The 17,958-nt window shown below is 39.6% G+C and overlaps 1 protein-coding gene across 2 annotated transcripts in view; it reads right to left on the reverse strand.

Moving 5' to 3' along the window:
• The window catches only part of csmd1a (CUB and Sushi multiple domains 1a), a 378,189-nt gene that overhangs the window by 62,352 nt on the left and 297,879 nt on the right, over window positions 1-17,958 (reverse strand). For both annotated transcript variants that reach the window (XM_046872557.1, XM_046872551.1), the window contains 4 exons: window positions 16,647-16,841; window positions 4,275-4,391; window positions 1,991-2,104; window positions 125-220 (listed from right to left, as the gene is read on the reverse strand). In XM_046872557.1, coding sequence (XP_046728513.1) covers window positions 125-220; window positions 1,991-2,104; window positions 4,275-4,391; window positions 16,647-16,841 — 522 coding nt within the window. The remainder of the gene's footprint in view (window positions 1-124; window positions 221-1,990; window positions 2,105-4,274; window positions 4,392-16,646; window positions 16,842-17,958) is intronic.

Below are 17,958 nucleotides of genomic sequence, written 5' to 3' on the forward strand. Positions count from 1 at the left end.
TCCACATACTCTATTGTAGATGAACAGGGTATCAGGAAGAGATGTTGTGTTAAAGATTAGAAGATTACAGATTATGTGTTCCCTTAACACCACTGGTTTTCGTGAGACATGAAGGTGATCGTACCTTGGTAAACAAAATGGAATCCTCTGGCAGAAGGACCACTCTTGGCAGTGAACCTCAGCATGATCTGGTTTGAAGTAGCCAAAGGCAAGGTCTCGCCTGCAATACAGAGTTTTGCCAAATAATGACATTTAACTCCCTGAGAGTGGCACGTGACAGTAAATGTCCTGTAATAAACCACAGTGAGTCACTATATAAGACTGAGCTACTATATAAGACGGATGGCTTAATAACCAAACTGTCCCTTCTGGACATGCTGAAAGGTAGAAAGGAGAGAGAGAGAGAGAGAGAGAGAGAGAGCGAGAGAGAGAGAGAGAGAGAGAGAGAAAAAAGGATGTGAAAAAGTAAAGCATGTACATATACAGATTAATAGCCAAAGAAAACATTGGTCACTCTCTTGGGCATGAACAGTGAACCTACGTAGTTTCCTCACCGTATCTTCAGCCTGGGTTAGTGGATATACAAAACACCGTTATATGTCATTTTATTTTACACAATGCTAATGCTAACATTGTAGCATAATGTCACTTTAGATATCTTAGGTATCTCAACTGGCATAAATCTTTTAGTGTTTCCTGCACTGGGGTACAAGCTAGATTTGTTTTGTCTTTATGGCTTGAAAAAAGGGGAATATAATGATATATTTTATTACAAAAAACATCTGTAATTCAATGTCAGATCGCTCCAGCTGCATTCATTCATCACTATTATAGCATATAATATTTTATGTTATGCGAATTACATGCTCATGGGAATAACATCAGCGTAATAATACATTCATTGTTTTTTTGTGTGTATTTAATATTGTGTGTAATTACAATTATAGAATACATTACAGATTGATAATGGATTTTAAACAAATATTTATTCATGTTTTTCTCCTTCTGATTGATTAATAATTCTGGAAGAATAATCATAATAATACAACTAAATATATATATATATATATATTTATTATGTAGATAGATAGATAGATAGATAGATAGATAGATAGATAGATAGATAGATAGATAGATAGATAGATAGATAGATAGATAGATAGATAGATAGATGGCTTAACCAAATTACTTAGTAGAAATTAATTTCCAGATAGACCTGAAAATCTAAAGAATTTTGTCATAAAAAAAAAAAAAAAAAAGAAAAGGAAAAATATAGAAAAAAATATCCGTGATTCTAATGATGAGCAACATGTTGGGCAGAACCTGCAGGGTTAATGACTCTAGCATGAAAAGACAGGCCTAGCAGGATTTCTGGCCCGCTGGGCTCAAAGGCTGAGACAGAATTTACAGCACATCTTTGAGGGATTATATTGTTGCACGGTGGACCATAAAAAGAAGAAAGCATCAAAGTGCCATACAGATAGTTTATGTCCAATAGCCTTCATCAATCCTAGGAAGAATCCAGAATTAAAGGCAATTTCTTTCTAGGCATTCTCCTACCTACACACATTAAAGGCGAATTACGCAATAAAGCTGCATTGCACTGCGCCTTTAACGCAATTTTCTTTTTAAATAGTGTAAAAATCAAAAAAGAATCGGATTCGAAACAAATACGTGAATAATCGAGCGGACGCAGACGAATGCGCAAAGAACGCCAAGTTCCAAATCACTTCAAAAGATCAGAGAAGACGTGGTTAAGCGGTGCCTCTGCAGCCCCCATGCACTTCTCTGTGAATAAAGCCATTAAAGCCTCATTCATGACTCCCTTTCCTGCTAAATTGCACACACTTAATTGTCTTCCCTGCTTAGTGTAAAGGCTGCGTATGCCAGCTCATTTCTGCCCCCCCCAACCACCCAAAGGATTTTATGCATTTCAAAGCGAAACCAAGTCAACAACAAACGCTAAGGACAAGGTACAGCTATTACTTACCAGAATGAGAGCCAGCTAGGGAGCTCAGCAGCCTGGCATTGTGATTTGGCCCATCAAACAGTTCGACTGAGTCATTCATAGCTGTCTGGAAATAGGCAAACTGCCCGAAGACCACTGAGGAGAAAAAAATAAATAAAACGGACAGAGCGCATCATTGTTATATGCACTACAGAAGAGAGGTACACCTAAATAAAGTGCTTAGATATTTTATACATTTCAACACATACACACATCCCTCAGGCAGGCGACTTATTGTGTTAATAAATGTTCATCCTGCACACTGTGTTCATCACAGGAGTCTTATCTTATATAACACTTTTCCAATCTCATCGCTTTTTATTAGATTAGATTATTAAACTTGATATAAATGTGTGTGTGTGTGTGTGTGAGGTCCTGTATTCACAGGCGTGTGCTCTGACCCTGTGCAGGACGAAGCACTTAGTGAAAATGAAGAAATAAATACAAATAGGTGAAGCGTATTATTCAAATACTGTTACTTGAAACGAATCGCGGTTTCTCTGTATCGCTGATTCCAAGGGTTCCATTCTGTCAGCTGAGAACAAGAACCTGGACAGTTGAAGATTGAGGGGTCTGTTTGGTTTTCAGCAGATGCTTCCAGTGTGGCCTCGGATCTCTATGTGGTCTTCTGCTCTTGTAGCCCATCCACATAAAGTCCCCGCATTTATTGCACACGAGATGCCATTCTGCTCACCAATTTGCCGAGATCTTCTCTAAGGTCTCTCAAGGAGTAACCCTTGTGTTCTTCATTTAATTAAAACTGTAATATAGCAAATAATATCAGCTCTTCTCTAAAGAAGTCCACATACCTTAATATCACAGTTATATACTAAACAAAAAAAAAATTACTTTATATCGATATTAGCATCAAACAGGAATTTGAAGCAGCCGCTCTTCCAGCTGCAGAACCCCCGCCCATCTGCGTTTCCAGCTGCAAACCCCCTCCCCCCTCCACCACACCTTCCTGGAGATTTCTCCCTGGACGCCTATATGCCTCTGTTTTGTATGCGCAACCCATGTTCGTAGCTTCAGCACTATCATTACACCTGTATTGTAAGTGTTCGCTCTGCAGGGAGTTGTGCATCGCCTTTGGTCTCCAGCCAAAGCTTAGGTGATGTAAAGCTGTCAGAAGTGCCAGGGGTCATGTGCGTCATGCTGGGACGAGGGAGGCGGCCAATTACTGGTACAGGGCAAGTGTCAGGGCATTCGGTGTGAGACATGACCAGGCAGGGAGCCACACAGCGACCCAACTCTATTATCTGCTCTTTAATTAGATGTTTGCCCTTGTCTTCTGCGTGAGCCTGAGGGGAAACTCACACTGATTCTATGTAAATATCAGAGCTGGAGGATTTCCTCAATGCCTACAGGTTCATCCCACGCAGCAGCCCGAGTTTTACATTCCACACACTGTCAACATTATGGAAGATTTTTTAAGTGTTTGATTCGTTTATTCTTTCATTATTTTTGTATAGAAGTTTTAGATGGTAAATATAAAAGATTTAAAATTGAGTCTGTAAAGTTAAACTTTCGAACTTAACGAACCTGCCAATATTAGCATATGTATATATTTCATCCGATTAAAGATTCTGGGATTTCTGTACCAAAAGAAGAATTCGAATCCACAGGAAGAACATTTCATGCATTCTTCTTCTTCTTCTTCTCATGTGACACATCCTGTTAGAATCACAATCATGTCCACAGCAATAATGACGCTTTCTGTAACGTAGAGAATTAATGAAAGATACAGGTGTGTAGGAACAGCGTGATGGACCCTGCTGAGTTTTGGTGGAATCTTCAACTGTCTAGTTTCTTGGCTCGCAGAATTGGAACCTGATTTGTTCTTCTGTTGTTGTAGCCCATCTGCCTCAGGTTTGGCATTGTTCTAAAATGCTTTCCTGCTACTCTGCGTTCGTACAGATTGCTTATTTGAGTTACTGGAGGTCATTTTTTTCTTCCCTCCATTTGAACCAAAAGTAACTGTAGCTCACTGAATGTCTTTTTTGTGTTTGTTTGATTGTTGGACCATGTTTTTTCCTTAAAGCTCTATAGAATGTTATGCTGAAGGAATGAAATCCTGGGAAAGTGGCAGTTTCTAAAATTCGGTTCACTCCGCATGATTGGTCCGGTGATCCTATTAAAGTACGTGGTGAGGGTATGCAACAAATGCCAATACCAACGCACACCTGTATCGGATCGGAACATCCAAAATATCCTAAATCTTCGTGATTTTTGAGCCATGAAATGAAAAAATCCTTTAGTTACTCACCAAACTCTGCAGAGACACTGATGAAGTAAGAACATGTCTGGCTTGCAGTGTAATTGTGAGGGTAGTTTGGAGATAGCACCACTCCTTCCGATCCCGTGTACTGTCCACCACATGGAGCTGATAAAGAAGAGAACGAGATCCCTGAATTAACCGCTCAGAATGTAACACATCAGTGTGCATTTAATAGGTTTGTCTGGAGCTAATACAGAAGATAAACACTTGATTTCACAGTAGGAAAGCTTGTTTGCTCAAACTGCACCTTTAGGCTTGTCTATATTCACCTGTCACAGATTATCTAAATTGCGTATTTTGCCTATGTTTGCTGTTTACATTCAGCGTATGAAATGACTTTTAAAAATAAGATCGGTTACATGGGATCCAATTTGACACCTTGTAGTGTGAATACTACCAGATATGCTTTGACTTTAGAGCTCAGGCCGAACTGTTCTATATAAATGATGAGGCACAGCATGAACCAATAACTCGATATCAGGGCAGCTAATAACCCACGGAGTGTACTGGTCTGAAAAACACCAGACAAAGCAAGCCGATAATGTCTCGCTGAAAGCTGTATTTACCTTTGTTTTGTTTTAACATAGATTTTTAAAACGTTGTGTCGTTGATACAGCGATTTGATTGCTTTTTTTAATTCGAGTAGAAAAACGATCTCGGCGAAAGGGAAATACGGTAATAACATTAACTACACAAAGGTTAAAGGGTTAAATAAATAAGTGTCATTCTGCATGTTTAGATTTTGATATGACATACACTATATGAACAAATGTTCATGGACACCTGACCATAAGGCGTGTCCACTCTTCTGGGAAGATGTTTCCACGTGATTTTTGAGTGTAGTTGTGGAGATTTTTGCTCATTCTTTATATGAATAAAGTCAGGTACTAATTCAGGTGAGAAGGCGAGAGGTGCAGTCAGGGTTCCAGTTCATCCCAAAGATCTCCACTCAAGATTTAATTCAATTATGCGCCTCCATCTTTGTGGTAACAGTTCGGGGAAAGAACCATATACTGTACAGCTGGAGAAGTCTGGTGTCCCAATACTTTCATTTATGAAAGTGCATTGCAAGAACCAAAAAAACAGCATCTTGTATTACTAAAAAAAAAAGTTACAAGATACTAAAGTTACAAGTTCTTATTAGAAGAAAAAGGATCTTGTTAGTACAAGAAATAATGTCTCTTTAGTTCCTGAAAATTCCTGGAATCACAACTGAATATTTTATTATGAAAAAGTGCCTCGTTACTGAACATTCGGGTAGTGAAACAGATTATTTTTTGCAGGATGACAAATTAAGGACAGAGAACTAATTTTTCTATACAATAATAACAGAGCATCATATATATATACAGTGTTGGGCAGTAACGTGTTACTGTAACAAAGTTACTTTTGACAGTAACTAATACTGTAACGTGTAAGCTGATGAATGAGGAAAATCAGAGAGAGAGAGAAGGTTGGACGATGTGGAGTTGGTAAAGCAGGATGTAGATAGGATTAGTCAGGAGGAAGTGAGAGCAGCGATTAAGAGGATGAAGAGTGGAAAGTCGGTTGTACCAGATGACATACCAGTAGAAGCTTGGAGATGTTTAGAAGAGATGGCAGTGGAGTTTTTGACCAGGTTGTTTAACAGGATTTTGGAAGGTGAGAAGATGCCTGAGGAATGGAGAAGAAGTGTGCTGGTACCGATCTTTAAGCATAAAGGAGATGTGCAGACCTGCAGTAACTACAGGGGAATTAAGTTGATCAGTCACACCATGAAGTTATGGGAAAGAGTAGTGGAAGCCAGGCTGAGAGAAGAGGTGACCATCTGTGAGCAACAGTATGGTTTCATGCCGAGGAAGAGCACCACAGATGCCTTATTTGCTTTGAGGATGTTGATGGAGAAGTATAGAGAAGGACAGAAGGAATTGCATTGTGTATTTGTGGATTTAGAGAAAGCGTACGACAGAGTGCCAAGAGAGGAGTTGTGGTATTGTATGAGAAAGTCAGGTGTGTCAGAGAAGTATGTGAGGGTGGTGCAGGACATGTATGAGGACAGTGTGACGGTGAAGTGTGCAGTAGGTATGACAGACTGGTTCAGGGTGAAGGTTGGACTGCATCAAGGATCGGCCCTGAGCCCTTTCCTGTTTGCAGTGGTGATGGACAGGTTGACGGACGAGGTCAGACAGGAGTCTCCCTGGACTATGATGTTTGCAGATGATATTGTGATTTGTGGTGAGAGTAGGGAGCAGGTTGAGAAGAGCCTGGAGAGGTGGAGATATGCGCTGGAGAGAAGGGGAATGAGAGTCAGTAGGAGTAAGACAGAGTACATGTGTGTGAATGAGAGGGAGGGCAGTGGAGTGATGCGGTTGCAGGGAGAAGAGGTGGAGAAGGTGGAGGAGTTCAGGTACCTGGGGTCAACAGTGCAAAGTAATGGAGAGTGTGTTAGAGAAGTGAAGAAAAGAGTGCAGGCAGGGTGGAGTGGGTGCAGAAGAGTGACAGGAGTGATTTGTGATAGAAGAGTATCTGTGAGAGTGAAAGGGAAAGTTTATAGGACTGTGGTGAGACCTGCGATGTTGTATGGATTAGAGACTGTGGCATTGAGTAAAAGACAGGAGATGGAGCTGGAGGTAGCAGAGCTGAAGATGTTAAGGTTTTCGTTGGGCGTGACGAGGATGGACAAGATTAGAAATGAGTTTATTAGAGGGACAGCGCATGTAGGATGTTTTGGTGACAAGGTGAGGGAGGCGAAATTGAGATGGTTTGGACATGTGCAAAGGAGGGACATGAATTATATTGGTAGAAGAATGCTGAGGATGGAGCCACCAGGTAGGAGGAAAAGAGGAAGGCCAAGGAGGAGGTTCATGGATGTGGTGAGGGAAGACATGCAGGTAGTTGGTGTGAAAGAGGCAGATGTAGAGGACAGGGTGGTATGGAGACGGATGATCCGCTGTGGCGACCCCTAATGGGAGCAGCCGAAAGATGAAAAAGAAGAAGACAACACTGTGTGTATATATATATATATATATATATACTGTACTGTCAGGAATGACACGTGATCAAACTGAGCTCTAAAACTGTTGATAAGCCACGATGAGACTTACAGACATTTGCCTATTTACATTTTAAGATCTTGTCAATTTATATTACTGTGGATCATAAACATACCGCCCCCACCTTATTTTCCTCTTTTTGTTCAACCCCTCCACCTGTGATCTTTCTCCTCCTGCCTTTTTCCTTTCATCCCTGTGCTCTTTGCTACAATGATCTTTGATTGAGATTCTCAGCACATCCAGTCTGAGCGAAGCCTGTGGGCTCGGGCACCCACTGCTCAGCTCCTTCATCTGATCACAATGCCTGTGTGAGCACAAGGATGGAGGGAGAGAATTAAAGAAATTACTGCCTAGAATGAAGCTGAAATTTCTGGTAGTCTGCATATAAAACTCTCTTTTGCACCTTTGATAACATCAACTTTACTTTGCAGCTGGTAAGAAGGTTAGAAAGAAACGCACTTCATTTCTGACTGATGTGTCTGAAAGATGAATCTATTATGTGTTAGAGTTTCACGGTTTTTAGAAAAAATCATCGCACGATTAAAAGTAAGAATCTTGTCATTGTGTGTCTCAAGTAAGCAAAATGTTTCGGTGATTATTTCAAATGCTTTTTTCATAAGAAACTTTGGATTTTGACATTTTGTCCCCCCAGAGTAATTTTTTTTTCCTCCTTATCCATATTGAATAACGTGACTTTTACCGCTGACACAGTCAGAAGAATGAACAGTGACATTAATAAAAGAAATTAAGTTTGCTTTCACTTTGAAATTTGAACCAGAACTCCGAGACTGGCACACACACTTTTGAAAAATAATAATAAAAAGCTCGGTGTGTGTCAGCCGATTTTTGACGTTTGCTTGCTTTACAGTAAACAGTACGAGTTAAGAATTTGCCGAGATTTATGTAGAGAAACTAAGAAAATATGAGTTAATTAGTTAAAAGGGAAATAAAAGTAACACTTACAGTATCTCACAAAAGTGAGTACACCCCTCACATTACAGCAATAGGGACAATACTATAGAAATGAAAATTGGGTATATTTTAAATAACTGGCAACAAAAGTGAGTACACCCTTAGTGATAACAGCTGTAGGAAGAGTAACTGGGCAACGTCACACGTCCTATTCATCATGTTCATGTTTTTGTCTGCTTAACAGGACCAGACAAATGTATGTATCTTGTATTAGAGCAGTTAAAATTAAGTGCTTTGAGTCCAATTCTCTCATCCTGAATACTGGAAGTTCAACATGGAGCTCATGGTAAAGACTCTCTGAGGATTTGAGAATTAGAACTGTTGCTCTCCACAAAGATGCCAAGGCTGTAAGAAGATCAGTAAAACCCTGAAACTGAGTTACAGTACAGTGGTCAGGGTCATACAGAGGTTTTCCAAGACGAGATCCACTCGGAACAAACCTCGCAAGGGTCCTTTAAAGAAGCCGAGTCCTTGTGCTGTGCGTCAGGTGCAGAAGCTGCTCCAAACAACAGACGCTTGAGTATTGCAGCATTGCTTTAAAAGGTTGCGTGGCTGATGGTTTGTTTGGCCTTTGCATGGCCGTTGTCCCAGAAGGAGAGCTTCTGAAGCTGGATCACAAGAAAACCTGCAAAATGTTTGCTGAAGACGACCTGTCCAAGTGCATGAATTACTGGAACATTATCCCGTTGTTTTGTTGAGATTAAGATAAACTTTGTCTCAGATGGTGTCCAGCTTGTGTGGCGACGCCCTAGTGAGAAGCACCAAGACAATTTCGTCTTGCCCACAGTCAAGCATGGTGGTGGTAGCATCATGGTCTGGGGCTGCATGAGTGCTGCTGGAACTGAGGATCTGCGGTTCATTGAGGAAAACATGGATTCCAACATGTACTGTGACATTCTGAAGGACAACATGATGCCCTCCTTTCAGAAACTGGGTCGAATAGCAGTTTTACAACATTAAAACGACCCCAAACACAACGCCAAGGTGAGAACGGCCTTTCTGAAAGTGAAGGAGTGGCCAAGTATGTCTCCAGACCTGAACCCTATTGAGAACCTATAGGGATCCTCAAGCGGAAGGTCGATAGGTGCCATGTGTAACATCAAGCAGCTCTGTGATGTCGTTATGGAGGAGTAGAAGAGGATCCCAGCAACAACCTGTGCAGCTCTGGTGAATGCTCCAGGGCCCAGCAGTGGCAGCTTGGTTGTGCTGGGATTTTAACTAACAAGCAGCACAGATCTGGTTTTCCTTCTCAATGCCAGGCATCAGGTCAAGACCCTCACATACTGCATTGCTAACAGCTGGACACTGAGTTGATTCATGAGCTCATCCTTTATATGGGCTTCAAGAGAAACTGCAGAGTGACTGCAATCCAACTCCCACCTTCTCACTGACCAATTACTTGCTTAGAGAGAGAAAGAGAGAGAGAGAGAGAGAGAGAGAGAGAGAGAGAGAGAGAGAGAGGGAGAGAAATAGAGAGGAGCAACAATGAGATAGAGACAGAAACAGCAAGAGGATCGGGAGAGAGTCAAAGAGTTCAAGAAACACATGGGACAGACAGAGGCAGAGACAAAAACAGAGAGACAGTGAATATCAGGAGATCGAAGACATGGGTGCATAATAAGAAGAGATACAGAACGCACACACACACACACACACACACACACACACACACACACACACACACACACACACACACGTATTTTCCAAATTCAGAATACAGACACGTTTATACGAGGGTAATTCTGTATGATTCATATTTTATTCGCTGCCGTTCCTTTGCTCGTGCAGCCTCTAGAAGGCGCTGTTCCCCCACACTAGGTCCTTCCACCTCCATCCACAGTCACGACAGATTCCTCACGCTTCGGCACAGAGACAGTCTTTTAGTTACTATGGAAACGAATAAAAGATCCGTTTGGGTGAGAGAAACAAGGTAGGGGGAGCGACGGGGAGAGAATCCTTCATTATTTAAAGGAATCTCACTTCTTTAGTTTTGTCTCAAAGCCCAAGGAAGTGGTGAACAGTGCATCAGCAGTCAGAGAGAAGAAAAAAAATCACAGTACATAAAATGGCACACGGCCCGCGACTCCTCATTTGCTAAGCATTAAAAATAAAGCAGCGGCCTCGCACCGTTCGCATTTCTCTTCTGAACCTGCCGTTAACGATGCAAGACACCACCTGCAGATCACATCGGTCTTTCTTAAGGACGTTAAACTTGTTACCCTTATTAAACTGGCAGGGCGGACGTTCATCAGGTGTAAGAAGGTATAACAGTAAAGAAAATAGGAGGTTGCACTTTTCATAAAAGCACAGTGGAAAGGCCAATAATGCGGAAAAACATTAGGTATAATCCATGAGTGGATTTAACATTCATATGGAGTCTTCTTCATTTTCCTGATCTGCATATCTGCCATGACACTGCCTGCTTCCTCTGAAGCTTTGGAAGAAAAGCAGAAAAATGCTCACAGCATTGTCTCATGTCTTACTTAAGTTCTTAAAATCGGCTCTCTAACACTGGGTAATGATTTACAATGATTTAAAACTACATTCTTTGGTTATTCTTTATAGTTTGCGTCCATGTTTTGAACCAGGTAAGTGTACACTACGCACCTGCATAATATTGTGGTGGAGCTCCTTTGCTCCCAAAACAGTCCTCCAGACTTATAGAGCATTAACAGCATTAACCTCTTCAGCAATCTGAGCTACAGGAGCTCGTCGTTTGTCTCAAATTACACGGGTCAGCCTTCGCTCCATAATTTGCATCAAACTCGCTCAAATCCTCACGCTCCCCCATTTTTCCTGCTTCCAACACGTCAACTTTGAGAACAAAATGTTCAACTGTCTACTAAATACTGTATATCCAACCACTAACAGGTGCCATGATGAAGAGATATTAAATTTCTCTGCATTTTAAACTCAAATAGTTTGAGTTATTGAAAATTATTAATGGGGTGGCAAGGGGGTGGCATGAGAATAATGAGGGGTGGCAACACTGAAGCATGGTTCTTGTGGATTCTACGGATGATCTCTATATTCGGTGTATACACTCGGGCACACATAATTATTGTTCTATAAATATGAATGAAGACTGATGTGTTGATGACTTTACCTGCACCTGATATCTGGGCAAGATGTGTGTATGTATGAGTATGAGTGTATGAGTTCCATTAGGGGAAAATACATTTGAACAATTATGATTTTCTGATGATTCACTTGCATTTGTATGCTGGATTTAGTAGGTATAGCAGTAAATGATAGTGTAGATAGGCCATGTAACGTTCAACTATGATGAGACTAGTAGTTGAGTAGTAAAACTAGCAATAATAATAAGTGCAGATGTTCTGAAAACCAGCACAGTTGTAAGAGCACATCTGTACATCTATCCTGGACCATTAATGTAGTTTAAGTGATTTTTTCAATCTAATAGACATTATTTTAAAGATTCAGAGTGCAGAGTGAAGGTTTTAAAAAGCTTGTAAAACTATATCGCCAATTCCATTGCAAGTGAATTGAATTACAAGAGTTTTATGTCTTAATTTCAAACTAGCTTTGCCTTTATGAAAAAAGTACCAGGTTGAAAGGAACTTTTTTCAAGAAAGCACTGGTGTTATAAATTCTCAAAGCCCTCAGCCATTAGTAAACAAGTAAATTAGTCCAAGTATCAGTTCAAATTTTTTTTTGTACATTTAGTTAAATAATGAAATAATAAACCATGTTAAATAAAACACCAAGTACATTTAAAATGTACCTATTTCCTCAAGGTGCTTTATAAATATGTAAATTTATTTATTTTGTTATTAGAAATAATTGTTAAAACGCTCTGCGAATTTCAGTTCATCGGTTATGGAATCTACCTTTTTTAATATATGAAAATTATATATAAATATAATATTAAATATCATATTTTCTCAATTTGAGCTAGACTTTCGCAGTGCTTCTTTTGCAAGACATATTTACCCAATTGACAGCCTGTTAAGGTGTGCAAGAAATATCCATTTTTTGCAAACGTTAGGTTTACATATTGTTAGCATATAAATGGCAGGTGCATATACAGTATGTGCAGTCAGGGTCACTAATTTAACTAATAGGGGTGCATCAGGCACCATTAACTCTTTCATTATGTCATTAAACCCATTAACCTAGTCTATAGCCTTTTCCCACATTAGATACAAAATGTACTTTTCCCACAGTTGTTGCGCTGACGTTCTGGCTGTGCGCTTACAGGTTGCCAAAATAAAAAAAGTGATAATGTTAAGTAAATGGCCCATGTAACAGAAAGAGAGAGAGAGAGTTCCTTTCTTTACTCAGATATAAAAAAATTAATAAACTAAATGCGCCAAATCTCAAATCAAGCACCAAAATCCGCCATGATGCACACATCCGGCAATTAAAACCGTCCGTGTGGAAACACAGCAAGTTCCGTTTGGTGTCCTGATGATTAACGTAATTTAAAACATCATAATTGCTTTAAAACATTTACAAGAAAATTTTGTTTTGAGTTTGGTTTTACAAATGATAAACATACAGTTGCATAAAACATCAATATTTGTCCAGGGCCATGTTAATTAGAGTATTAAAAACTTGAAAAGTATTAATTTGAGGTATAACAGATACGAATGTGCTATGGTGTTATGAGTAAACTTATAACATCATCTAATATATATATATATATATATATATATATATATATATATATATATATATATATATATATATATATATATATACAGTGTGGCATTCACTTGGTCCACTACTTGTGCTGGATGGGTTTGGTAGTCCACTGAGGTTTGGTAGTCCAAAGTATAAAGTGCTATTGCTGGGTAAAGTGTATTGTGGCAGGATATGGGATATGGATATGAATGCATAGTGATCGACATCCATGTTGGCCAGACACAACACTCCATTTAACAAGCAAGTAAAAGGATTAACCTCCTTGTGCCCCGTCTCCAAATCAATGGACCATGACTATCTCTGCTTATTCTTTCAGCATTGCACCTTTCAAACAAACAGAAACAAAACACAAAATGGTGAATTTGATGTAATTGCGGTTAAACGGCTGCTAAAGTAGTGCAAACAGAGCAGAGAGGGAGGAAAACTCACACTGACTCATTGCTCAGTGCTCTGGTACACTTCAACAGAGTGTTTGACCTCTAAATGAGTACAGTTACAATGCACTTCTAATACTTCTAGCAGCTCACAATTCATGGGGAAAAATCAATCCCAGGGAACTTAAATAGCATTTCAATGCAATACACCCTTCGATACACCCTTGTTGTAGTAAAGAACGCATCTCGCCCATCAATTCAACCGTTTCAATTACATAAAAGACATTTTTTTTCTCTCCTTCAAATCAACTCACAGCCGCAGTCTTAAAGATGAAATAGATGTTATTTATTTCATTCTTTATTTTACATATAACCTGTAAAATATATAAAACATCATACATGTTTAAGCCGTGACCATAGCCTGAATACTGTATATTATGTGGCTTATATTTTTTTATGATTATGTTGTGGAGGATTTGTCTGTCATTTTATTTCCATTCCCTAATGTCCATTCCCTCTGCACACATCTCCGTTTAAAATTGTTATACTCCAAAATGCAGCTGTGCTTCAAGACAAACAAAACCAAAAAAATAAACGAAAATACAACCACAATAAACACTGACAGTATTTTTTCCCATGATAGAACAATGTGTTACTGATAACATGGTTGAAGCTGGATGCAGAATCAGTGACATTGCTCATGAACTGGTTTGTAAAACCCAATCAGCTCGGCTCTCAACAAGCTGAATGTTCTGTAATTTTGGCATTATTTGCTAATGATGGTAGTACCGGAGTCTCTGGAAGTAGGAAAAATTAAGTACCGTATTTTTCGGACTATAAGCCGCTACTTTTTCCCACGTTTTGAACCCCGCGGCTTAAACAACAAAGCGGCTTATTTATGGATTTTTCCTGGGTTTTTCCCGGTTTCACAAACTTCAAGCCAAAAAACTGAACCCCATAACATTAGACCAATGAAAGTTCCGAACGGAAACGAAAAAAATGCACCTCACCTGTGTTCTGAGCTGCACGGTATCGGGAGAAAAAACTTCCATGGGGTGATTTTTAAACGCACGACGATGCCAAAAGATAAACTCCCGAGAGAAATAGTTGTGAAAGGAAGGAGGAAGACAGTAACCAATGACTTTCTTGGTCGGCTACTGTTTAGATACAAGCCGTTGTAACGCGTTGAGTCAGGGTGAAGGGAGAGCTTGCTTCTGCCATGCTATTCCCAAAATACCGCTATGCTCCTAAAGGAAGCGCAACATATTTCACCCGTTACACCGTGTGTAACGTGTCTTTTGTTAAAGCCTGTGTAAAGTACATTAGTGTAGACACCTGCGGCTTATATATGGGTGCGCTTTAGTCCGGAAATTACGGTACACCTTTAATGCTTCCATAGGATTTAAGCTGGTAGCCTGGTGCTACTAATTACATGCACTTGATTCTTTGATCATCAGCGAGTGTGACCACCTCTATAAAACCGCCAAGATTTCACAGTTTGCTGATCTGGAGCATTTTGGTGTACGTTAACACAACATCAAGGAGGAAAGACATCAGCAATGATCTCAGAGAAGCAATTGTTGCTGCCAATTAAACTGGGAAGGGTTATAAGGCCATTTTCAAACAATTGAGAGTCCATCATTCTACAGTGATGAACAGTATTCACAAGTGGGAAAGTTGCCATTCTTCTCAAGAGTGGACGTCCCAGCCAATTTACCTCACGGTCAGACAATGCTCAGAGAAAGTGCAAAAAAAAATCTAGTTACATCTACAGGCCTCAGTTAGCATGTTGATGTTTATAGCAATAATATTAGTAAAAGACTGAATGACTGGAAGGGTTGCCAAGAGAAAGTATCTTCTCAAAAAAAAAAAAAGCTAAGCTTAGGTTTGCAAAATTCATCTAAACCAACCACAAGATGTCCTGAAACGATGTCCTTTGGACAAATAAGACCAAATAGGAGATATTTGGTTATAATGCACAGCACAAAATTTCACAAAAAACAATCAATGCATCTCAGATCAAACACCTCATAGCAACTATCAAGCATGTTGATGAAAGGGTGATGATTTGGGCAACAGGACTTGGGCAACTTGAGGTGATGAATTCCTTTGAATAACAAAGTATTCTAGAGTCAAATATTGAGACCAAAAGCTTGGTCGATATTGGGGCATGCAACCAATCAAGAATCCCGAGCACACCAGCAAATCTACAGCAGAACGGGTAAAAAAGAGCCGAATTTAAGTGGTGCAATGATCTAGTCAAAGTCCAGACCACAAGACAACCGAAATACAGGGACAGGATCCTAAGAGTATGTCTGCAAAGCTCAATAAACTGATGCAATGTTGTAAAGAAGAGTGAGACAAAATTTCTTCACGATAAACTGAGAGACTGATAAAGTCATACAGAAGATAATCACTTCAAGCTTTTGCTTCTAAATGTGGTTCGACAAGCTATATATATATTTATATAAGCTTTAAGTATATCATGGAAGAGATAAACATGTAACAGAGAGCACATCTCCTGGAAAAAGCTGCTGTCATATCCTTGTATTGTGCGTATGTGTTTGGCAGTAGAAGCAGTTGAGCTGATGGCTGCTCTGTCATACAGAACCATTGCTTGATACTCGCTCTGCTGTGCATGAGAAAAAGAAAGTGAGTCAGAGGCAGAAGAAAAAGGCAAGTTTGTGTCAGGGAAAAGAGTAAAGATTGGAGGGTGGTTTGTGTGTGTGTGTGTGTGTGTGTGTGTGTGTGTGTGTGTGTGTGTGTGTGTGTGTGTGTGTGTGTGGGGTGGGGGGGTGTTGGGAGGGTTGTGGCTGGGATGCAAGAAAAGGAAAGAATCAGGAGATAACGTCTGAAATGGAAAGAGACTGAGTGAGTGTGAGTGTCACTTGTTACCACTCGAGTGCTCCCATTTGTCAATAGAGGCACAAAAGAGCTCGGCCTTGGGCTTCGCTCGCATCTGTCTCCTGCTGTGGAAGCTAATGGTGGCTGCATCAGAAGCCGACAAATAACGGGTCGCGTATTGGCATAGGAAGAGTGAAGAACAATGCGTGCAACAAAAGGCTAAATCAATTAACACTCGGGACACCAAACAAATGAAAATGAATACCGTCTTTGATAAGCACCTTGACTTTCAGCTTCTCTGGGTGGCGCCCCATCATCGTGCTAGCATAAGTCAGTACATCGTATCTCATTTCTTTAAATCTGAATATACCCCTTTTAACAGGTCAATGATCTGTATATGACCATATGGACAAAATTTTAAAACGAGATACCAGCAGCCAGATGGTGTCTACTAATCAATGCAGTCTTACCTTTGCATGTGGGGAGAGCCTTGTCCCATACAGGTTTCCCATCAGAACCAATGGTGCAGGTGAGAGTAGCTGGACCCATGGTTGTGTAGCCGGAATCACATTCGTAGGTGACTGTAGAACCGAGTTTGTAATCGAACCCAAGTCGTGTTCCGTTCATAATGTTGCCAGGGTCGAAGCATGCCTCTCTTGGCTTTTCTGAAAATACAGGAAATGAAAACTAATTAATAATCAGACTAATTAGACCAGCTTTTTAGATGCAGGGCCGCTGGTGAGATGCATCAAGTTAAATAAAAAATATAATAATGATCACCAGTGATTTAATATCACCACTGATGATGACCACTTTTCTATAGGTATGCTTCACAAATTAAAATGTTACACTGCTTTCTGCAATATCAGCACCACACTCAAAATGCAACTGCACTGCTTTACCCAATAAACACAGGCATATTCAATCATCTATTATTCTTTATATCTATCAGATTGATAGGTCGATAAGCACAGGGTGTTTTAAGAGTGAAAAAGAAGTCAGAAATGAATGTTTAACATATAAATATTAATAATAAAAACGTGAATCTATTTCAGTTTCCAATCTTTTATTTTTTACGCGTGAATGTAAAAACATCATGTCTTTGCTTCATCCTGCAGACTGACAGTCCTGAGGCATGGAACTAGTATATATATATATATATATATATATATATATATATATATATATATATATATATATATATATATATATATATATATATGGCTCTGTCCTTGTACTCTGTACTGTAACAGTAAAGTTGAATCTAATCTAATATAATATAATAATTTTTGATTTCATTTGCTTTGTTCTTGAGAATCTTTGAGATCGTAGTTTCTTGTGGTTACCTGCTATGTGCTACGTTGCTACTGTTAATAATAGGTATTAAAAGAAATATAACTGCTATAATTATACGTCCATAACCATCTTATAACAATTTTGCATTTGGCTTCAGTCCATCAGTCATTCCTACAGTAAACACTGTTGTATATTTACTCCTATTGGAATGGAAATGCGCCTCATGTAATATGCAGTGGATCAACATAAATGAATGCAAATGTAAATTTAAGAAAATGAAAAAAAGAAAAGGAGAAATGTCTAATGGGGCGAAGGAAGAAAAGGGTGGAAGGTTGAGAATGAGTCACATGATCTCTTCAAGGAATCGTATGAATTTGACCATGTGAGGATCATGGATCTGGTTTGATCTCACAGGAAAGAGGAGCAGGGATTCTAGTTTTAGGATATAACGTAGGAGAGCTGTATACACAATGCACCATATCTCCT

Source organism: Silurus meridionalis, chromosome 2, assembly GCF_014805685.1.
Source record: "Silurus meridionalis isolate SWU-2019-XX chromosome 2, ASM1480568v1, whole genome shotgun sequence".
In the NCBI taxonomy this organism is placed as follows: domain Eukaryota; kingdom Metazoa; phylum Chordata; class Actinopteri; order Siluriformes; family Siluridae; genus Silurus; species Silurus meridionalis.